Here is a 25,197-nt window from a genome sequence, read left to right as displayed (position 1 = left end):
ATTTACTTAAAATATATTTTGTAAATCGGTTTCATATTTTAATATTGTTAAATGAAAACCAAGTTAAAAAAAATATTTTAATATTTTAATTATTCTTATAGTTATAAATTATGTTTTAGAGGTTTATTGTAAAAATAAAAAGTCAGTTTGTACATTATATGTATAAATAATTTAAACACATCAATTTTCTTTTTAATTTTATAATAACAAATGTATCTTAAATAGTTAGAAATAAAAATAAAACAATTAATATAATTAAAAAAGACTAAAATGTTTTGATCGATAGGTATCGGTTATAATGGGCAATATTGTGTGATATCTTGAGATCCATTATAACCAATTTTAATGCACAAGTATAATATAAATTTATTTTTAACAATCACATTTAATTTAATTACATAATAACTATTGAACACAATGCAAAATACATTTTCACTTGTTTAATGTAATAATTTGAATATTTAAATATACCTTATAATTTTTAACTAACCTCGCGATAAAAAAAATATTCAACGTGCTCAAATATATCAGTGTCGGGTCCAAGTATGATCTAAAACACAAGCGTTAAAATGTTTGATTTTAAAGGAAGATTAAAAGTAAACTACTGTTACTCCATAGAGGTACTTGTGTATACAGTAAAATAGCGAGCAATGACGTTTTTGAAACCGGCCGTAATTGTTAGTTAAATAAACCTTTATGAAGTGTTTTGTTATTTAATAAAATAGATGTATTTATGTAAATGAAATAAACATCCCGTTTAAGCACACCGAGGGACTTGATAAGGATGTAGTATATTATTATAACCTACCTAAATTCACACGTCCAATAATAAGCTTACCCCACTTCTCAGTCATGACTGGTATTTAAATAAATACAGTGTGCTTATAGATTGACTTGGCTGAAACAGCTAGCATGGTAAAAATCATTTCAATGTTGATCGACGACAAACAACATTGACCACTAGGTTAGTTATAAATTGCATGCTCTTCATGACTTAGAATTTTTATCGAAGTAGATTTTTTAAACTGTATTATTTTTTTATAGCTAATGTTTGACTTGTAGCTGTAGCTAGGTTGCTATGGCTCGCTGGTTTTTGGCTGCGTGCCTTTTAGTGACGTTCATTGCAGTACAGGGTTTGATAGTACCAAGGGGTTACCGTTTAGACTTACATCCTTATCCAGGTGACGGTGTGTTCAAAGGCAAAGTTCGCATTGACATCACCAATACAGGAAATCAGTCCGTAGATTCTGTTACACTAGATGTACACTCAACTCTCAATGTGGTCGATCGTGAGGTTAAAGTCACTCGTGTTCCGAATTTGGACTCGTCAGAAGAAGATGAAGTTTCGATGGAAGAAACGTATGTATAAAAAAATAATTTTGTTTTATTTTTGGAAACAACAACTGTAAAATGTTTAAATATTTTATAGTTCATTAACAGTCACAAAATTAGAAAAACGAAAGGACATACATAAGTTTCAAATTACAACAAAACAGAGCCTTAAGAAAGATGTTACATATCAAGTGGAAATTTTATTCGACGGAACCCTAGGAAGTGATTCATCTAGTCCATTTTATCAATCAACGTATTCTAATTCAAAACATTCACAACTGAAAAAGTTAGTCCTTTAAACTTTTATCAATTATGTCATTTTTAATTTTTAAATATATTTTCAGATGGTATGTAGTAATGAATTTATTAAAAGGAGGAGGAGCGCATTATGTATTTCCTTGTTTCGAAAAACCTAATCTAAAAACTTGGATAGAGTTATCAGTTGCGCACAAAGGAGACTTTCATGTTCTAACAACTATGCCATTGGTTGATACAACAAATGTGTATGTATATTTTTCTTATACAACTGGCTAAAAAAAAATGTTGACATATATATATATATATGTCTGTGTATGTATAACTTACAGGACTTCTGAAGGCGTATGGGTTCGAGATCATTTTTCTAGATCACCGCCAATGTCTGTCAATTCTTTAGCCATGTTCCAATCTGATTTTAAGCATCCACCAATGGGCGGTAAGTAATAAACAAAATAGTAAAATTATAGAAATAAAAAACAAATAATATTACAATTCATATGCAGATAACAATGGAGCTAAAGTTGGTGTGTGGGGTAAAGAAGATATTTTAAGATCGTTGAATACGGCACAAAAAATGCTTCCAGCAGTTCTAGTAAATTTGGAACTTTATATGTCTAGACCATATCCACTGCCTGAATTAAACTTAGTGGCACTCCCCGGTTACACTGATGATAAACCTATTGATGCTTGGGGGTTACAAATGTTTAGAGAAGTAGATCTTTCTAAGAAACGCGATGATTTTTGGATAGCTCATCTTCTCGCTAAATATACATCATTACAATGGACCGATCATCTCACAACGCCACTGTTTCCGACATCATTAACCCTAGCATTGTCAAAATTCTTAGCTGATAAGGTGGCATGGCAGGTAAAACTATTATACCTAAGCACTTAAGAGGTTAAGAAAATTAATAATTGTGTTATTGATTTTAGTTAGAGAAACCAGTATTCAATTCATACGTAAGTGATATGTATGGAATGTATTTAGAATATGATAAACCTGGTTTTACAGAAATAAAATCACAAATGGAAGCTCTGAATGCAACAAAAAGTAAAATTAAATATTCAATTAATTGGTACAAATAACCAACCTTTTATATTTTTAGTTCGCTTTGTATTGGGAATGCTCGAACACATATTTGGACCTCATTCATTCCGTCAAACAATCCAATATTTTATGTCTAGCAAGTATGTTTATAATTCAAATACTTAATTAAGTATTTTTTAACCTTAATAATTGTTCTTTCGACAATACTCAAATAGTCAAACCTTACATTTCCAATAATGAATGCACACATTTAAAAATTAAATTAATTATTTATAAATCACTTATTAAATCTATTTGAACTCATGGGTTGATAACTAGGGGGTGTAGCTAAAATATTCAATCTTCATAAAATTGAAGTATTTAAAAATATATCACTCAAAACAATTTCTAATTGTTATCTCTATCAATTATTTTTAATTTTACTTTTAGTAATGATTTTCACACGAAAAAAAAATGGTCGATAAAGCTAAGACTTTTAATAATACATTTTATATTAAGCTTGTAAGCCACCACTCCATCTATAAAAAAATATACATCTTAACACTTCTAAAAAATCCTAGTTGTAGGTCAAAGACAACATAGTATCGTAACCTTCTTTAGTAATACATAATAGTTTATGTAATTATATAATATGGTCATTTTGTAAATCTATATTAAAGTGTCACTAACAGATGGCTTTTTTAATCATGCTAATTATGCATGTTAAAATCAAAGCACTGATAAAACACTATTGTTGAAATCTTAATTTAAAAACAGTGATTTTTGTAGTTAAAACGATTAAAATATTTAATTATTTATTTTGTAACATCACTAACGTGTATGTATTCATGTTGAAATATATTTTGAATAAGAACTGTTGACATCCATAAAATTATTAATAATATATTAATATATAAATATATTTTATAGAGAATATCATGCTTACTCTGAAACTGATTTTTGGAACAAGCTGTCTGATGGAGCATACCATGCTAGTGTATTGATCAGAGTATGTTATAAATTCAATTTAATATGTCAATTAGTTACATATAAATTATATTGTGTACCTACATCAAATAAGATACAATTTACAATTTAATATTTCAGAATAAAAGTCCCGTTTCGATTGAACAAATTGTAAGGCCGTGGTTACAAGCTGATAGACTACCTGTGGTTACATTTAGGAGAAATTACATAAACACAACCGTTCAAGTTATGCAGGTAATGTTTTTTAGTTAATAATAACAAATATCGTATTTAAAGTAATTAAAATGCAATATAATATACATGTATGTCAATTAGGAACCATTTGTATTAAATGACGACGAGGATGATGTGTCATCCCCTGCAAAGAACACTAAAAATTATTTATGGTGGATTCCTAATATTGTCGTATCGCAAAATAATTTGACCGTACCAGTTAGAAATATAAGTTGGTTGAAACCAATAGCAAGTCAAGAGGTAGAAATGAAACAATATAATTTCACAAATAATCAATTCGTACTTTTCAATCCAGGGAGTTTAGGTAAGTCATAATGATTTCGTAGTCGATGAAAATGTTTAAACGATTTTATTTAGTGATTTTAAAATGTTGTCAAATTTTATTTGAAAAATAATTATTTCAGGACCATTTATTGTTAACTATGACCTAAAGAATTGGGAACTAATAGCTCAACATTCCAAACGTTTCCCAGTAAGCATTCGCCAACAGTTGTTACATGATTCGCTAACACTGGCTTTATCCGGTCGTTTGTGTTATGTATACGCATTCAATGTTAGCAAACTTATCGAGCAAGAGCCCGAGCCTGCTGTTTGGAAAACTTATTTTGGACTGGCCACGAGATTACGCACTAAGTTCCAAGGAACACCAGTGGCTCCTAAATATGATGTCAGTTATTAATGACCCATTTATTATAAATATATATCTACATTTAAAATATGTAATATGATTTAATTCTTAAATAGATATACTTGAAAAAAATGTTGAAATCTGTGAATGCTGCGCTAGAACAGCCGGAAAGAGGAGAATCCAGTTGGAAGGCAAATTTCCGTGCAGAAAATAAACGATTACTATGCGAAACAGGACATCCGACTTGTCTAACAGAAGCCCGGGATGTTCAATCGAGAACGAATACGTCAAATCCCGATGAGGACAAATTGTACGTTGAATTTTCTACTAATTTTTTTGTTTTTTTTTTCGGGGGATTTACCTCTACATAGTTTTCATATTTTAACAAGCACATTTCTTTACGAAATGTAATACATCACATGACATTAAACAATAGAAATTTGTATTCTGATTATGATGAAAATAGTACAATAATTTAATATTACTTATAGCATAAGTATAGTATTTTTTTCACTAAAAACACAAATTATATATATATATATATATATATATATATATATAATAAATCTAATTAGTAATAAGAAATATTTTAATAATTAATTAATTTTACAATTCGATGACTGACGTCTAACATAATTAACAATTGCATTTTACAGTATATTAGCATTTAGAAACTGTATAAACTTAAAGTTTAGGACCAAACTAGTGCAACAAATGAAAATAAAAATATAATTTTATCTGTACACTATTTATAAAAAACTAGTGAACCAACTAGAATGCTCATTGCTCATGGTTATGTGATTAATAAGGCTTGGAAGTTATGGGAGTTAAAACAGGTAAAATATGCACGAAAAAATTGTAAAAAATAATCCCCTACATTGTTTCTAACACTAATCTATCTAACTTAGATTTTTTTCTTGCCTACTTGATTTAAAGCACTATTTCTTAAATTTTTAATTTGTTATGAATGTTATTAATATTCTATAGGTACTTGAGCTCTACCAGGCGTAAATTCAAATTAAAAATATTATACACCATATTCACTTATTTTATTTTTAAACATAATTTTTTCAAATTTAAAGTACTTGTAATCGTCTCATAACCAGGGCTGGATGTTTTAGGAGCTATTTTATAGGCAAAATATACACACAAAATAGTAACAAAGCATGAAAAAATGTTAAATATCCAATGAGAAATATCTTTTTTAATTGAAAAATATTTTTAAAAATACTGTGAAATTTTAATTATGTACAACAAATTTATAAGTTAATAAATAATAGATTTACGATAAGTTAAGTCAATAAATTATCGATGACGAGAAAAAATGTCGGTATATTAATGTAACATTTAGATTAAATGCATATTACACCATTATCGTCAAATTAATATTTAACGACAATAAATACCTACGTAAAACAATATTGAGTTTTGATTTCAATATTATTTAAAATAATTACGTTAAGAAAAAAATCGATTTTTTTTAGATAATATAAAATATGCTTAATAGACGTATGAAAATCAATGCATTTTTTCCATTAAAATTGACAAAATATTCATTTTCAATTTTCAATTTTCAAACTTACTATCATATAAATCGAAATTATAGTTTAGTCTGCTATAAATCAAAGGTATACAAAACAATATACAACTCCTATAACTTCCGAGCCCTAATTATCAATAATAATGAGTATATGAATAAATTATGTATTTATTGTTTGTTACATTTTAATTATTATAGATTCTTGGATAATTACTTGTGTATACTTCTCGGATACGGAACACTGGACGAGTGGGAATTTGGGTTACATAGGATTATGTACTATCCAAAAAATAAGTCTCAAACAGAAAGATTGTTTATATTTAGATCATTAGCTAGCTGCCCTAAAAATGAAACAAAATTTGTCAGGTAACTTTTAATAATAGTGACATATTGAAACCAATATAAGCTAAATATAATTTAAATTTTATTCACATGTACATCTATACATCAAAGAATGTTGAATTTGACGTTAATGAGTGGAGACCATAAGTTTAGTGAGGAGGATATGTTAACAATGTTGACTGTTATGAGTACGGTATCATTGGGACACGAAACAATGTTCAAATTTATGATGAAAAACTTTGAATATCTAAGCACAAAGTAAATATAATAACTATGATACATATATGTGCAAATAATGGTATTTTTCGAAAACTAATATAAGAATAATAACGTTGTGGTTTTTAGGTTGGAAAAGACTGTATGGGAATATTTTGTTAAAACGTCATTTAACAATTTTAGAACTGAAGAAGGACTAAATAAGGTTTGTACTGCTTGTAGTGATTATCAAAATATAATTTTTTAAATAAAATAAAACACAATTAATGATATGTTTGTTTTATAGGCTACCGAGTTTTATCAAAGAAATAAACGGCATTTTGTTTCTGTGGATGATATTATAAAAAATGCACTGGAGAAAGTTAGGATTCAAGTTGATTGGGTAAGGAAGCATCTTACACCCTTGGACGGGTGGCTCACGAATGCTTTACAAGAACCATGGAGACCACACGAGTTCCAATTCAGAGATGTGCCATCATTTGTTGTTGGATAAATCAATATATTTAACACTAAAAACTACATAGTATTAGGATTTTAATTAAGTTATTTTTTTTCAATTTTAAAACATTTTAAGATGTGTATAATAATAAATGATTTTCTATATTAATTTTATAACACAATATGTCACAAAATATTTTATTGAACTACCACTTAAACGATGCATTTTCATTTATAATAGCAGCAGCCTCCAAACTATTGATAAATTCGATATATGACGACTTCTTAGAAATGTGTACTGTTAGTTTGCCACAATGGTTCTGTGAAAAAAAGTAAATACAAAACAATAAGATGGAAAAATTATACAAAGAAAATATATTCTTTATATATAAATAATTGTAAACATACTTTTTCGAAATTAATACAGGAGTCTAAAATATCCAAAGTAGAAGGTCTAGCAATGATCGTATTGGCTGCAAGTTGAGTATTATTGGGGGTGTAATCTTTTAATGCACTTAATTGGTTCATAAGCACATCTATCGAACTATTTATTTTTTCCTATAAAAATTAATATAAATTAAATGAATTGGTTAATTATAACAAACCAATTTCTCCATATATATTTAATATTCATAATGGTTAATAAATATTATATATAATTAACTACATTTCAATTTTTGTAGACCATTTTCAAGTCATCAGAAATAACAATTTTTTTTAAATGAAAGTACAAAATATGATTAAATTTCTTTTGTATAATATTTATATCACAATAAGTTTTATATGATAACAAACAATTTGTTTTAAATAAATAAATGGTATAAATTTTTTTTATTATTATTTTGATGATTGTGGATATATTTGATATATGTTTGAACTTTGAATTATGCTACAAAGTCCTTCGAAGTATGGCCTTAACGAGAGATTTTAACTCAGTAATATGTACTTACTTTTTCCTCTGAATTTCCACTCAATTGTTCAAAATCTACGTTATCTACAAGGTGTAAACGTTTTTTATTATCAGACGGACAGCCATCCAGTAATAAAAGATTTACGGTTTCACCAAATCCTTCCATTATCTTGGCAAGTTCGACAGCAATATTTCCACCCCATGTTTCACCAACGATTGTGAATGGTCCTTCCGCCTGAATTTGTCTCAAAGGCTATAAATAAATATAAATACAATTATGAACTTTTAAAAATGTATTGTATAATAGTTACCCATAGTAAACCTAGCGCTGCATTTTCAACAGAGTTAATGTACGATGGAAATTTTGCACAAAAGACTGGATGCATAATTTGATTGATTAAAGGTTGTATCCGCGAAACTCCTAACCCAGGAATAATGAACACCGGTAATAGACTATTATTACCAGTATTCGGAAGACTTTTGGATGTACAATTTTCAAATCGTGGATATTCTGGTAAATCTATATTGAGGTCAAGTAATTCGTCGATGGTTTTAGGTAAATATTCTGAGATTGAATTAAAGTTTTCTAAATAAAATAAAAAAAATGTATGAAAACATTATCAATAAACATACTATTAGAATGTATTTATGATTAAACATAAAGATTTAGTACTTTAGATCGTAAACTAACCATGTTCAGATATTAATGGATCACTGAAAACAACTGAAATGGGTTTAGAATCAATTATAGACTCTACCAATTTATTCATGTACTTTAATATGGTTTCTGGTTTTCGAACAGATTTATCACACTGTATGTTAATGCAATTAGAATGTGCGTCGTTTCTTGACTCACAAACTTCGTTTGCATCACTCTGCATGCATATGAAATGCTTTAAGCCCGGTAAAACGTTTCTACAAGCTTTGTCAATGTTCTTTAATTTTGAGTCACTCTGAAATATTTAATAATAAAATTAAAATAGATTTTCGTATATATTTATGTAAATATAATGTTTTATTTATGTAGTCAAATATACCATTTCTACACAAAACAATGCCTCAATTTTTGAATACGATGTGAATTCCCGTAACAATATTTCCCCATCTTTTATAGTATTAAACCTTTCAGCCGAAGTCATAATAAACGAAACATCGGAATACTTTTGAATTAGTGAGTATATAGTTCTTTGACTTCTTCTTATTATTGAATTGGTACCATTAATGATGAATATCAATTTTTTTACGTCTTGTTGTAGAAGCCAGTTAACTGTTTTAATCCATAAATTCGTCGCTGAACCAATAATTACATATGCCATTTCTTTTTTAACAAAACTATGATCTGAATTATTTTTTTCGATTATTTTTTCTGTATTATTGATACTAAATAAAATGAATAATAAAACTGTCAATACATTTATAAGAACTATGCTGAAAACAATTTCAATCACAATCAATATTTTGATCATACTTGTTAGTAGATATTGTATTGGTTTTTGGCATTTGTTCATACAATTTACTGACTATTTTATCCTTGATACCATTTTCAACAAGATGCTTGAGATAGTTTTTGGTTTCGACAGAAGAATTTACTATGCTTAATAAGCCTTGTACGCCATACAGTGAAATATTTTTTAAAAACATATACATACCTATGCAAAATAAATTAGAATGTAGGTATTTTATTGTATTTATATTTAACCATTATTCTTACCAATTTCTGTGTGAACACTCACATCTTGTGAACCGATGTGTATAAATGAGCCAAACGGTTTTATACATCGAAGAGAAGCCCACAGGAATTCGGTTGGTATAGCATTGATAACGATGTCGCATCCTTTCCCCTTTGTTAAACACCTTAGTTGTATTTCAAACTTGTTATTACTGAGATCTAGTATGTTGCCGCTACTCAACTATTAATTGTTGCAAGAATTCAACATTTTTCATTTATCTAAGTTTAAATGTTAAGTCGCTAAAACTACTTTTGAAGATTCTATTATTCATTACCTTTGGAAATAAACTTTTTATAAAGTCAGATTGATCATTATTATATGTAGTTACGTAGATCTTACAATTAAATCCTAGAGCAACTCTTATAAATGCTTGACCATCTAATGAACACCCATTATGTATAAGAATTGAATCTCCAAATTTCACACGCGCTTTAATTACCATACAATAGTAAGCCTGTGACAATTTAAAAATAGGATAATTTTAAATTGTATAGAAAATAAGTTTTAACTATTATTATTTATTACCATTGAGTAAGCTAATGGATATTTTACTGATTCTTCTAAGGTCAATTCAGAATCTACATACCACTTCAAAATATCATCAATTTCGTATCGCTTACTTTTAGTTTTATATTTTAAAATACCCATTATATTTTTTCCTTCATGGTCTATACCCGAGTATTGAGTACATACTTCATCTTCCTTTATTAACAATATCATCATTAATAATATTATTATTAGTAATTTAATATTTAGCAATACAATTCATTAAAATATTAATAAGTATTTATTACCAATTTATTTGTTTTAATAGAATTCATATACTTGATGGTTAATCCACTAAAAATAAATAAATGTTAAAAATTTAAAAAGATTTAGTTTTTATTTTTTATACAAACCTTTCCTGATTAACATATTTTGGCAATTCATTAGCATTTAAATCTGTTGAGAGATTGTCTATACAAGGAAGTATACTATAACTTCCCCAGCTTTTATTTTTTAATATGTTTTGCCTTAACCCTTTAAATAGTTGTTCCCTAAAGAAGGTTTTGGTTAAATCAAACAATTGTTCGCCATCATAAAGTATGACATATCTAAAAATGAAAACAATGGTAAATTTGAAATCACTTTTTTATTTTAAATATGATATGTTTACCTAAAGCCAATCGCAGATTTGATATTTTCAATTTTTTGCACCACTTGCAAAGAATTTTCTGAATCAATTTTAATCAAAACTATTGGTGAAACGTTACTAGATAACGACTTAAGTCCTTGTTCTATGTTATCGGTCCAAAAGCTATTTTTAGTACTAACTTCTAAAATTTTATTCGGTAATTTTACTATTCGTGTTATTAGACGATAAATAGAACCATTATGCTCATATTGAACAATTGTGGTATATGTATCATCAACCGTTAAATTCTTTATCAAAACAAATACTTTTCCTGTGCATTTTTTAATATCTTTATTTAATTTCTCGTTTAAATGTTCAGTTACTAAAAGTAGTACATGATTTGATTCTAAATCTGTTACTTGAAAATTTGAATATTCTTCAACATCTGCCTAATACACAAACAATGCAATAAATATCTTAGGTTATTATAATATAACTAAAAGTAAGTTACAACCTTTAAAAATGGTTGTATTTCAAAAAGTCTTTTAAATGATTCCATAAATATAGCATCATTAATTTTTAATTTTGTTTTCAACTTAGACGACGGAAGATGAACTGTATTTTTGACTAGTTGCATACAAATGCTTAAAAACTGCATGAAATTCTAAACAAATAAATAGTACCAATAATAATAAATCTTTTTTATAATTACAATTATAAATAATAATTAATAAAAATTACTTGAATTTTTGGATTAGGTTGTTCGATAAGCTGAACTTTTTGAACATTCAAATTTATAGGCCTTGGTTCAATTGTTGGAAATGTGGAAGTCTTTAAAGTTTCAATTTCTATGCCGGGCCCTCTAATAACATTAGTTCGAGTATCAAATGTAATATAAATCAATGATCCGGGGCTTATATTTTTGATTATTTCTCTATCGATAACTAAACTTCTAAACCAAGATGGAAGCAAAGGTAAGTGATGTGATTGAAAATCAGCAAACATTTTTAACTGCATCATTGAGTTGAGGTTGATGTTAAGATCGTTTTTCCAAAATATAATTGCCAGGAAACCTAAAAACTTATAAATAATGTAGTAATGCAAGTATTGTGATTTGTTAATAGGTACCTATTATGTATTTTATAAAATACAATACCTTTGTCGTGAATAAGAATTCTTTGAATGTTACTGTAAGGAGTTGAGATATGGACATTATTTTCATAAAATACTCTATATATTTCATTATCGGATATCCATTCATTTTCAATATTAACTTCATAATCTGTTGGTGGTTCTGGGCTAATAAGATGGTTACTATCATCCATGTACACCAATCCAGATAATAATACGTTCGAAGACTCAATTACTTCAAAACAACCCGATCCTGGTTGAATTTGTGTATAGAAACCACTGGACTCTAAAATAATATTTAATTTTATGATAAATTTGGGGAATAGCATGTTTAAGAAGTAGTATTTAGATATTTCATACGATTGACATTTAAATTTGATCTGTGTCAATGTGTGAGAATTAATTAAACATTAGTGTGTGTAAACCGTTATAGTGACAAAATACGAATTCCCGGGACTATGATAATAATCAAAATAAATAACGCAGAAAAATAAAATCTGATGAAACACAGATTAGTTTTATTTTTTATGACATTCTTTCTTAGTTTACTGACTCCATCATGGCTCGGATAAAATTTTTACACAAACTACTTGAGAACACACGATTTATGATTTTGAATAATACAAATCGGATGGAGATAGATCGTTATTAATAAGTATAAGTTGTAATGCTATCAAAATTTTAATTACAATCTGCACTAATAAAAAGTTTTGTGATAACATACATTTTTTTATTTTCAGTACATAAACTTCTGAATAATCTTGTAAACATTTTTCAGTGATTAAACTTAAAATTTTAACTTCAAAATAATTTTTAAATTTTGATGAATCGATTTTAAAATGCTTAAAAGAAAAAAATATGAGTGTATTTTCGAAATTTTTAAATGAAATAAGGATAAGAATCTATAAGAAAACTAGCATTTAATTAATAGGCAATAATAGAAATGAAAAAAACTAGGTACATATTATTGTAAGATTAATATAAATTCATCACTCCAATCAGAATCTGTTGGAGTATACTTTATACTTTAAAAGCACGGAAAAACTAGTTGAAAACTATTAAAATATAAAAATATTTGAGTACCTATAGAACTTTATTTATTTAAGTTGAAAACATTTTAATTATGCTAGCGTGTTGTTTTGGTATTTAAAATATATAACTATATAAATAGTTTTTATAATAAACTAATATAATGATATATAATGTAATACAATATAAAGGTAGTATTTACCTTCTGCGGTAGAAATTAAAGGCATATGAACTAAAACGTTTTCAAATATTATTTGGTATGATTTATTTAAGATTGTTGATTGTTTATTTTCTAGAGATTTCAACACTTCTGTCTAGAACAATAAAATAAATTTACTAAATTATTAATAAATTACTTATTATTATATATATATTATATACATACGATGAAAAATGAGAAAGGCACCACAACTGTATCATTGACTTTATGTCCTAAGAGATGTCTCGATGTTTTATCCCGTAGGCAAAGTTGTACATAACCTAAATTTGACTAAAAACCATAATACATATGAATAATAAATTATATTATATTGTGTATAATTAAAACTTACATTGCTATAATGTGTGTTAATTGGCCAAGTTTCTTCATGATTCCAATACACAAGAGGAGCTAAGCTCGGGGTTCCTCTTGAAACAGGATACTCTGGTGGAGGGTAAATTATATCCAAATTAAAGTGAAGACCGCTAGAATAGAGTTCACCAAGTGTTGTAAGAAAATGTTTTAGTGGACTTTTACTTCCTCGTTTTGCTACAGAGACAACTTTGCATGAACTATCTAAAGACGATTTCAATATTCCTTGAAATAGTCCGTGAGGAGCTATTTCTATTACTATAACATTTTTGGGTATTTTTTGAATTGCTTCGGAGAAATAAACAGTTTTTTTGAAATTATTTGCATGATATTTTCCAGAGCACCACTGTGCTAAATCACTATTCCAGTTTTTTTCAGGCACTGAAGTTGATATCCATTTTGAAGATCGTTTCTTTGGATTTGGTACTGCCTGAAAATAATTAAATGTATGTGGTAAATTGCAATTACCTATATAATAATTATAAATATATTAAATATTATTCCAATAAATATAAATTTACTTTTTCAATAAATTTTTGAACAAATTCAGCTTGTCGTTCAACCATTCTTGAATGATATGCAATACCATTTGAATTTACAGTCCTAACAAAAACATTCCGTTTTTTCAGAGTTTCAATGTAATTTTCCATATCATTAAATGGGCCAGATAAAGTAACGTTATCCTCAGAATTGTGGCATCCTATGTCAATACTAGATGGCAGATCTGTTATATTTTGATAATTTAAGCCTAGAAGAATCGAATTGATAAAATATTTTCTTACTATATATTATTTTATAAATCACACTTACCTACCGCTGCCATAAGGCCTTTTTCTGGCTTTAAGAATTCAGATACCTTGCCTCTAGAATATGCTGCCATTAAAGTTTCATATACATTGAAACACCCATCAGCGTAACCACATCCATTTTCACCCAATGAATGCCCAAACATGAAATCGGGGTGAATACCAAGTTTTGCTAACAAATCTACAAATGCGATCTAAAAAACACCAATTAATTTCAAACAGTAGTTATTTATTTATAATTATTATAAAATCATATATCAATAATGATATAAAAATGTTTTTGTTTTTATAATGATAAATTCTATAACCATTAAAGGCTTAATTTCAGAATTTTTTAGGGAATGCAAAACAATTTACCAATGGATGGATTACTTAAATATACTTTTAGAAAAACTATTTCAGGTTTAAAAATTGTTATTAAACTTTTTAAATATTTTATCATTGGTTGGGTTTTCAAAAACTAGAGTTGAATGTGTGAATATAATGTATACATACATTTATAGGCAATAAAAAAGATAAAACGATTATATTAATATATTTTTTAAAATTAAAAATCATAAAACAAAAGTAAATTCAGAAGATACTTTAAAATGGATAAATTTATAATGTTCAACAAATATAATACCAAACTAAAGAGATTATAAATTTAAAAATAATCATTAATAAATGAAAATTTCTAAGATTATAAAAATGTATTTATTCGTGTTAAAAACCATTTAATTATAAATTAAAAAAAAAATCATCTATATGGGAAATAAATGCACATCCTTACAACCTGAAAATAACACTTCTGAACAGTTAATTTCACTTACGTGCATCGTAGCTATTGCTAAGAATGAAATCATTGGTTTTTGTTCAAGAATTTCAGGATCTGGATTTGTTAAAATGTCAACAATATCATAACCAATAGGTCGAATGTATTTATCACATCGTCTAACACTATCAGCAAAGCATGGTATTTCCATTAGATCAGATGCCATTCCAGGCCACTGAGATCCCATACCGGCAAAAACAAACCATACTGGACGATTAAATTCCACTATTTCCTAAAACAAAAATACAATATTTATACAATGCCTAAAATTAAATAACCTTTTTGATGTGTAATGTACTTACTTGTACTCCAAATGTTGGTGAAGCTTCTGAGTTAAGTATTGCATAACCTCTATGAAAATGACCATTTATATTTTCACTAAATGCATTTTGAATAAGTCCTAAATATTCGTCATCTCTAGGTAAAGATTTAACTCTATCTATTGCTTCAGACAGGCCTTTTTCTGTTCTTGATGACAATATTACTAATCTTTGACTAGGTCCTAGTTGCGAATATGACTTAGTTTTGGGATTTTGTTTAAGTAAAACATGGCCAATAGAAGATGGCATTCCCAAAGTTGTTGTGGCAACAATAGTTCCTTCTAACTTTGTAGGTTCCGTGACCACCTATTAAAAATTATTTAGAAGTTTACATATTATATTGTATTAGATAAATTTTACCTTCATTTTTTCTTTCTTCAAAGCTTCAATTTTATTATTTGGTGACTCATAGTTGATATTCGGTGGAATAATACCAGAATCTAACGCTATTAATGCTTTTACAATTGCTATCAAACTCGATGCACCTTCGGTATGTCCTAAGTTACTTTTTATTGATCCAATTAGTAAGGGAGAGATCCTTTGATTTTCACAGAAAATTTCAGATGATACATTCAGCTCTTTTTCTTCATAATACTAAAAAACATTTTATATTTAAGATAATCAATTTACTTAATATATTTAAAAAATAAATAGCCTATTACTTTGCAAGCAGATCCATCAGATTCTAAATAACAAATATTTGCTGGTGAAACTTTACAATCTTCATAGAATGATTTGAAAAATTCTCGAAATGAATCTTCAGATGGCCGTATAAAGTTTATTGCTTTTTCCATGCAAATACTAGCATCGCAATGGAGAATAGTACCATAAGAACGTAATGCATCGGTAGACCTTTGTAGTAGAAGTACAACAACACCTTCGCTTCTACCGTATCCACTAGCTGTAATTACAATTTTAATATTTAACAAAAATAAAAATTATAATTAATAAATGCATACCATTTTCATCAAATGACTTGCAAATTCCATCAGGACTAAGTTTATCTAATCCAATCCAATGTTTTGCCATATCTGGATGCCAAATAACATTGGTTACGCCAACCAAAGCTGCTTTAATCCTGCCTTTGGCTACATCCTCAGCAGCTTGTTTTAAAATTTCTATACCACCAATCCAGGATGAATCAATTGTATAACTGGGTCCTTGTAAATTAAATATGTTAGAAACTCTATTTGCCAAAAGAGCTCTCACATGTGCAAGAAGCCAAAATGGAGTAGTTAATTTCTCATCACATCCAATCGCTTCACTATCACTGACACATGAAGCCGTGTAGACAGAAGTTTTTGATCCGTAGAAATGTTTCGGATTCAGTCCTCATCAGGGGATTAGATAAACCAAAAAGGATTAATACCATATGAAAATTAATTTTATATTTATTTTGAACTTAAAATACCTGCATCAATTATTGCTTCATAAACTCTCTCCAATAAACATCTTGTCAAAGGATCCAATGTTCTTACAACTCGTGAATTAATTCCCATAAAAGTATCATCCAATTTTTGAAGTACACTTATTTTTCCCGTGGCTGCTGGAACTCCTGGCCATTCATCTAAAATTATATAATTTTAAATTTCAATAAATATTATTAAATTATTTGTACATAACTTACATAATTTGTACTAAATTTTTAAATTGATAAATTATAATAATATGTTATTATATTATTAAGTGCTAAGAAATAAATTAAGCATATTTAAATATTGATATTAACTATAAATTTATAATAATAATAATAATAATATATTAAATTAAGTATTTACATTTGTATTATTCTTTATTTTATATCAAATATAAAAATAAACCAAAAATCAAAAATATTAATACCATTAAACAGTAGTGCTAGAATTTTTAAAATTTCACAAACAAAAAGAATAAGGAAAGAAAATATCAATGGAAATAAGTAAGACAAAAACAATATAAAGAGAAGGAAGATAAGAGGATTGGATATATATAATAAGGAATAATACTAGTATAACGATAATAATTTATAAAAAATTGCATTGAGAGATAGGATTGGAAACAAGAACGGCAATGTCCAAGAACCAAGTGATAGAGTATATACTGTAATAAATACATAATGCTCAGATTCAACAGAGCTTTAAAAAACTATAAATGACAAGAGAAATGTATAATTTAATCAATTCTAAAATTAGAATTGAAAACAGTATAGAATATAGATGTTGGAATCAATGCCATGTTATTTAATCTTAATCAAATATTTCAAACAAAAACAATTAGGTACACCAGTATACAGTTACCTTATACCTACATACTACTAATAAATGATACTTTTTTGGAATTATCGTTAAAATATTCCATTATTCCGTAGCTAATAATCAGCCTACATCATTGGGGTATATAGAAATTGGGACATATATCAATTGCGCTAGACGATATTGAGGTCCAAAAAAGGTATTTATAAGGACTTTTACGTAATATGGGTTAATTTTTATGTCTGAGTAATTACAGTGAAGTTATGGTATCAAACTTTATTTACTAAAAAATTGTTATTTTACCATTAATATGTTTTAACATAAAATATTTATAACTTATTATTTTATAAATTTTTATATATTTCTCTATAATTGTATTAATTAATTTATATTGTATATATTAAAATTTAAAGTATAATTTATATTAAATAAATAATATTCGAATTTTATTTAAACCTATTCATGAATTTTATATTTCTATGGTGTTGTTTAACAGGATTTAATAACTTATGCTAATACTAAATACTAATATAAACTAAACATTCATTATTAAATTAATGCGAGTATAGACAGTAAAGTAAAGTTTTCTGATAGTGTTCATACTTAATCTTTAATTGTAAAAAGTGGGCAAGTGGGTATCGCTCTGCTGTATAGTATTGATGGAGAGTAGGTCACTATAATGGATATGTTAAATTTGAATGCAACGACTGATATCATTGTATACGAAAAACGATTCTGAACGGAGATGATTTATCAGTAAATGGTAATCAGCAGGATATATCATATTATTATCTATATTTAAATTGTAATACATCGTTATTTTACGCGATTTTGTAAAAAATTAAATTTCTTAAGCTTATAAAATTTTTTATTTATCGACGCTAGAATTTTTTTTTACAATTACTTAAAGGAAAACTTATGGATAACCTTGTATCGGATTTTTGAAACTTAAGTATAAATCACAACAATTTTATGAATTTTCAACTTCAAAATTCCTTGCAAATTTTCGCGATTTTGATATATTTCGTAAATATTTTAACTTTAAATGCTTATAAACAAAAATTGTGACAAACGATTTTTGTTTTTTTTTTTTTACTACGATAATTTCAACTTATAATAAATCTTGTATTAAATTTTAAAGATTTTTTAGATAGCCAAATTTTTTTATCGGTATTTTAAGAAAAAAAACTTGAAAAAGTCAAAAATTTCAATTGTCTATAAGTAGCTTAAAAAATTTCTAAATATTTTGAAAATTTAATCGTAAATAAATAACGCTAATATAAATATTTGGTAAAAATTTCAAGTATTTACAATGATTCGTTTTGAGTTACAGCAAAATCAAAAAATCGATTTTGACAAAAAGTGGTTATTCGTAAAAATTCCCGTTTTTTCCGTAATTTTTTCAGGATTTTTCCCGACGCTTTTGAAAACTTTTGGAAATTTTTTACTTTTGACCTTCTCAAAGTACCAACTAGATGAATTTTCCTTTTCAAAGAGGGGCTGAAGTCAAAAATCGAAGCATTATTACTATTCAAAAAAGTGATGACAGACACAAAAATAAAAAAAAACACACATCATTGTAAAATCAATACATTCATCACTCCGTTCAGAATCTAAAATTCTAAAACAAACATTGATGATCATATTTTAAGATATAAATATGGTACTATAATATGTTTCAATTTGTGAAGTCGGTAAGTTACCATTACAAAAAATGAAATTACAATTACACTTTTTGAGAATTTATTCTGTAATATGTATTTTAATATTTTACGATTTTTGAAATAACACTTTATTTTATATGTCTGATTGTATTTAAGATTTAATAATTAATTTATTATGTCGGTACTTTTTAAATTAAAATAAGAATATATCTAATAATATTATAGTATTTATATAATATAATATTTTCCCGGTGCAATCGATGTATACCAAATTAATTTGTGATAAATTTACTGACGCAAAAGATGTTATACCTTTTTAGTTTATGATTAATCCACCGGCGCAAAAGATGTATAGATTTCAGGTAGTCTAGAAAAATCGTCGCAATTGACAAACACTGAGAAATTAATTTATATTAATCCCCCCTCCTATATACGCCACAGCCCTATATATCATTTTAATACAAGACTTAAACAAAATGTTGATATAATTATTAATTTCTCCTTATTATTCAACTGTGTTTAGTACCAAAAATGCAATTATTAGAGGTAATGTCATACACTATAATTTAAATTCGTAAAATTTTGTACGTTGTTTTTGGTTGTAAATTGGTAATTGGTAATTTTTTTTTTTGACGGGAGAGGGGATTACTTGATGTAACTTAAGCTAATACTTGAAATTTTCACAAATATCAATTTATATTTATAGACTTCGAAATTAAAAAATTGTTATTAGTTTTTTTCTTATAGATGTTGCGGTACATTCAAATTGCATGCCAAAAAAACATAAATTGCATGCCAACTCTTAGAGAGGTCTGTCCAAATTACATGCTTTGTACCTACAACTTTATCTTTATTTATCTTGCTCTTATGTACAAAACTTAATCATTATTATAGCATCTATATAATTTTGTTGGTTCGTGGTATGACAGCTAGCCTTTTATAGCGTTAATGAAACCTTTGTGTTTTTTCTTTTAGATAAAGGAATTTTTGTTTTTACTTTATACTTAGAATTAATTTTCCTAATTACAATAATTATTTAGTCTTTACAGAAAAAAAGCTGAATAGTGACTAAATATTAAATAATTAGTTCAAAATGTAAACACAAAGCGATAATAAATTATAAATGTATAAAACAAATATTAGAATTCAAGAAAATATAATAATAACGTCAAATATTTATATATTATTATCAGGACATGGATTTTATAAGTTTTGCTAATATTGTTATATAATACTATACGAATTATACGTATCTAATTATATTACGTTGTATTGACTATTGGTTCATTATTATAGATGTATGCGTGACATGGCTTTATAGCGGTACGGAGGGCTACGTTACGCGGGCATATCAATACGTAATATTGTCATTACGAACAATTTTTTTTTCTAAAACATGTGCGAGGGATCTATCGAGGTAAATTTTTAAAATCTTATTTAAGTTATATAAATATTTAAATTAAAAGATTTTCAATTTTTTTTTAATACAATAAAATTTAAATTACAATATTTATTGAAATTCAAAATTCAGATTAAAAAAATTCAAAATGTTGCTCGATGGTGTCCCTCGTACAGTAGCGTATATAGGGGTGGGTTTAGAGGTTCGCCCTCCCCCTCCCCAAAATGTATGATTGGTACGGGTATTGATTTTGATTGTATAATTAATTAGAATTTAAAAAGAAAAATTTTTTTTTTAACAGCCCCTGGAATTAATTTCTATATACGCCACTGCCCTCGTACATATTGTGGAGAATCCGAATATTTTTTCAAAATGATAATCTCGATAATTCTATAATTGTCGACACGTATCGTCGAAATTAGAAACAGTAGTTTTTAAAAAAAAACCATGTGGTGGCGAGGCCACTAGATAGCAGACTGTCTAGTGTCTACCCTAAAAATCGTTTTTTGTATGCAATGATTTATTATTGGATTCTAATTTAACATGTATGTCGTTACATTGACATACTCTCCAACGACGAGGTACACTCTAAAGTCTATACCAGTGTTGACAGTGTTTCCCAAAGAGTGTGCGTTAAATTAGAAAGGTGTGCCGTGACAACTTGAACTTTTTTTTTAAAAAAAACATTATAAAATGATTCTAGACTCTAGACCTATTTGTAGACCTATACTTTCACACTTTTAAAAGTTTGTATACTAGTTGTATTTTCTTTCAATTCGTCTTAAATAAATATATACATATACTTTTATATATGGTATAAGTTATAAGTTATAATGTAATCTAATTTAATATACCTATAAATTCTTATTTATTTAAATTTATTAATATGATTCACGAACTCATTAATTGTATAGTATAGTATACAATATATGCATAGTATTAATATGTACTAAAAGCAAAGAAAAATAATTTTAATGATAATATAATACTCTAATCTATTATTATTCTTGTCTATCGGTACATTAATTTATATATAAATATGTAAGTATATTAATTAGTGATTAATGATTATATATTTATTTTTTTGTATGTTGAAAACAATCATTTTTTCTTAAACAACAATAACAATAAACGACAAGTATAGTTATGTTTTGTATGAATATACAGTATCATTAACGGTATTGTATACAAGAAAGAAAAAAAAATGGAAAAAAGCATGATTGAAATATGCTTTAGATTGAAAGTATTTATTATTTATTTCAAGTTAATAATATATTTTTTTGAGTATTCTAATCTTAAAACATTTTTATAATTTGAATCACTTTTGTGTAGTATAATAAATACATCATATTTTAAACCTTTTAAAGTCATTTAAATCTGGAATCGAGTTATCAGTGTTATCACTTATTATTGGTAATTCAGTTTCAATGCGGATGTAATTGTGTTGCATGTATAAATTCTCTAAAAAAGGGCTTCGAATCCAACTCTAATTCACATTTCCGAAAGAATAATTTTTATCCTCCTAATTACACAAGTGATTCACAAATCACAACTATATACTCGAATAAATTATAATGATTGTTCAATTTATTATTATTCATTTATTAGAATGCCTAATTATTTATATAAAAAAAATTAATTAAAAGTAAGTGTAACTATTGCTAATATCAAAATTAGATAAATAATTGGATTTTATTCACTTGTCGTTTTATTATTTTAATATTTGCTTAAATTACTATTTGTAAATAGTTAAAATTGTATGCTTTTGGGTTGAACTCACCTTTATTCCATCTACAATCATTTTCGGTTACCATGTTTACTTTATTGTTCAAATTTCTTCTTAGTTCATCCATGTTTTCCGACATGGGAAATTTGCCACCCACGCCGGATATGACGACTTCAAAAACATTTTCCTTATCTTCCATATTACGAACTCGAAGAGTAAGTTATATGAATAGCGAAAATTATTTTAGTAATGTATATATAATAAACGAAACCGAATGCACTACACCAAGCTGGAACAACCGACGTGCACGAAAGACCGAATAAAAAAAAAAACTACAACTAGGTACGCTAGATTCGTAATTCGATGAGGTGTATCTGATTATCGATACAATCGAATAAATTCATTACAATTGTTAGATTTTGACACTCCGACGTTCGACTTTGTAAGTAGACTTTAATTTCAAACCTATACACAAAAACCGATTGTTTCTAAATTATGTATTCCTACGTTTAAAAGGTCAGGGACAAATGATAATTAGATTGCATGACAGAATGTGCCACTATTAGTGAAAAAAAAATCATAAATAAATAGAAGCGTTCAAAATGAATATATGTAATACATAATTAATTTCTCTTTTAATTAAAACACGATTCGTTTTATCATATTATTACGTAAGGTGGATCTCGTTGTTACACGATACAATTTACCTATAATTTTTACTTGTAAATTTAAAATATACACCCATGAGCCATGACGTTAAAACGGTTTTGAAAATAATCTATAACAAATGTATATTTCTATTCTCTATTCATATGATTACTATCGTATGTTTGGGCAACTACAATATCGTTAGATGATGTATAAAGGCGCGTTTTTCCACTTATACCGTAGCAAAGCTACAGTGTTGAACTTGTGGTGTCAACCATAAAATTACAATATTAAAATTGACAGACAATAGTAAAAGAAGAAATCACCTCAATACGTCTATATATACGACGCATGACGTATTTATATTCTGCTTAAAAAACCGCCCATTATAGATTCACTATTGAATTCAACGAATAATTTTCAGGTTATCGGATTTGAGTCCAATAAATAATTTTAGTTGCTTAATTTGAGTTCCTTTAGATTATAACCACGGTAGATTCTAATAATCTACCGTGGTTACTGATTATTATCATTATTCAGAAGACACCATGTGGAAGTTGACTGAGCAGTATCCTAAAAATGCGTATCCTTTTTTACACTATTTTCAACTTGGCAAAAAAACTACAGCTTTCTCATTTTCTTATAGCACAGTTACTGTTTTTTTACTCTAGTAAGCACTTTCTTATTACACTAAGTGGCATATTGGTGAGGGGGGTTGTCCTCCATGTCTGAACACTCCTCGTCTTAAAAATAAATGACCTAATATATTGATATTATTATCATTGGTTTTAGGTATAATATAATTTTTTTAATTTATTATAAAATGAAATAAATGGTATTATCATTCCTTATGTCGACCAAAATATTTTTATCTTAACAGTAAAAGTAAAATTAATTATTATAGATTTCACGATTTCACGTTGCAAAATTTATTATTTAGGTAGTATTATTCTACAGTTTATCGGAGAATTATTTAAATTTTAAACTTCGCTGGACTATTAAGATAACAAAAATACCCACAGTCGGACATAAAAAATATTGATAACTTATGTAATTTATTTTTAAATTTAGTTTACACTTTATCAGTTTAGATAATTGTTCATTATTAATAAATAATAAAAAAACAATATTAATATTATTTAAAATTTAACAAACAAGTTTTGAATATTAATAAAGTACTTAAAAGTTAAAAATAACCCATCATTGCTTGCATATGATAATTTACCTAAAATAATTTTTAAAATGAGATGTACGAGTATTTTCCCCAAATTCATAATACCTTATAAATTATAATAAACTAATCAAAAATAGATTTATCGATATAACCGGTTAGGTACTTTGTTGTTCCGATTAGAAAACATACTGCGTTCTGAAAATAATTAGTCGTGTTGTTGATTGACAAATCACTCAATGCGTGAGTAACAGTATGCAATAAATTTAATTAAAATATTAATATTTATTAATATATTTAATAATTAAACAATTAATAGTAACAGTTACGGTTCGAAAATTGAGTAAATTTTCATAAAAGTAATGAAAGCGCACGGTCAACTAACAGTTTACTGATACAGCAGATGAAGTTATTTCATCGCCAAAATGATCTGAAAAAAGATTTGTACATAGATAATATGTATAGAATTCTATTTATCCATGGATTTGTGTTAAAAATATATTATCATTATTGTCAGGGGTACCGAAACACTGAACCATTGAACAAGCTGGTTAGTGATAGGAGTAAACATTTTAGTGAACATTTATTAGGTATCGCCGAACCGATTTTTAGTAAAATGTTTACTCCCGGTATCTCCGCGAAACCGTGCCTATTATCCCAGTGCCAGTGAATTATTTAAAATTTTAATTTAGAAAATTATGACTATAAACAAATCTTCCTTGCAACTTGTACTTAACATATCGAGCTATGAAATTGTTTTCTCTATAATGATTAACTAATAAACAATCAAACAGTAAACCTCGAGTAATGTATTTGTGTAAGTATAACTTGTTACTTTAGCTGTAAAAATATATCCAAAATATGTATTATTATTTTTTTTAATTTTCACCATCGATAACCATGAATTATAAAATCGTATTTAAGACTTTAT

The 25,197-nt window shown here is 26.9% G+C and overlaps 2 protein-coding genes across 2 annotated transcripts; one reads left to right on the top strand and one right to left on the bottom strand.

Moving 5' to 3' along the window:
• Positions 1–836: 836 nt before the first annotated feature.
• On the top strand, positions 837–7,184 carry LOC132922353 (endoplasmic reticulum aminopeptidase 2-like). The gene is made up of 17 exons (XM_060985828.1): positions 837–964; positions 1,045–1,359; positions 1,430–1,618; positions 1,677–1,835; positions 1,920–2,026; positions 2,094–2,458; positions 2,524–2,641; positions 2,697–2,778; positions 3,548–3,626; positions 3,725–3,838; positions 3,920–4,142; positions 4,243–4,505; positions 4,583–4,776; positions 6,205–6,372; positions 6,460–6,606; positions 6,694–6,769; positions 6,851–7,184. Exons 2-17 carry the CDS (start codon positions 1,079–1,081, stop codon positions 7,055–7,057), a joined length of 2,772 nt encoding a protein of 923 aa, XP_060841811.1. The 5' UTR covers positions 837–964; positions 1,045–1,078; the 3' UTR covers positions 7,058–7,184.
• LOC132922352 (fatty acid synthase-like) lies at positions 7,144–22,900 on the bottom strand. The gene is made up of 28 exons (XM_060985827.1): positions 22,502–22,900; positions 16,839–16,994; positions 16,387–16,758; positions 16,090–16,328; positions 15,788–16,021; positions 15,410–15,733; positions 15,106–15,339; positions 14,298–14,487; positions 14,009–14,235; positions 13,468–13,917; positions 13,302–13,406; positions 13,119–13,230; positions 11,913–12,173; positions 11,498–11,829; positions 11,271–11,420; positions 10,799–11,205; positions 10,542–10,736; positions 10,437–10,482; positions 10,168–10,344; positions 9,917–10,096; positions 9,624–9,822; positions 9,381–9,561; positions 8,950–9,292; positions 8,604–8,865; positions 8,224–8,498; positions 7,953–8,165; positions 7,411–7,560; positions 7,144–7,322 (listed from the first exon to the last, which is right to left on the bottom strand). Exons 1-28 carry the CDS (start codon positions 22,644–22,646, stop codon positions 7,209–7,211), a joined length of 6,273 nt encoding a protein of 2,090 aa, XP_060841810.1. The 5' UTR covers positions 22,647–22,900; the 3' UTR covers positions 7,144–7,208.
• Positions 22,901–25,197: the final 2,297 nt, after the last annotated feature.

Source organism: Rhopalosiphum padi, chromosome 2, assembly GCF_020882245.1.
Source record: "Rhopalosiphum padi isolate XX-2018 chromosome 2, ASM2088224v1, whole genome shotgun sequence".
Taxonomy (NCBI): domain Eukaryota; kingdom Metazoa; phylum Arthropoda; class Insecta; order Hemiptera; family Aphididae; genus Rhopalosiphum; species Rhopalosiphum padi.
Note: the sequence above shows the minus strand (reverse complement) of the source record. Positions and strands in the feature narration are given on the sequence as shown.

Coding starts and splice junctions, on each gene's coding strand:
- LOC132922352 (XM_060985827.1), bottom strand. CDS start 22,646: ATGGAAGATAAGGAAAATGTTTTTGAAGTCGTCATATCCGGCGTGGGT. Junction 13,231..13,301: donor TGCCTTTCTCATTTTTCATC/GTATGTATATAA, acceptor TTATTGTTCTAG/ACAGAAGTGTTGAAATCTCT. Junction 10,097..10,167: donor ATCCATTAGCTTACTCAATG/GTAATAAATAAT, acceptor AAATTGTCACAG/GCTTACTATTGTATGGTAAT.
- LOC132922353 (XM_060985828.1), top strand. CDS start 1,079: ATGGCTCGCTGGTTTTTGGCTGCGTGCCTTTTAGTGACGTTCATTGCA. Junction 2,459..2,523: donor CTGATAAGGTGGCATGGCAG/GTAAAACTATTA, acceptor TATTGATTTTAG/TTAGAGAAACCAGTATTCAA. Junction 2,642..2,696: donor AGCTCTGAATGCAACAAAAA/GTAAAATTAAAT, acceptor TTATATTTTTAG/TTCGCTTTGTATTGGGAATG.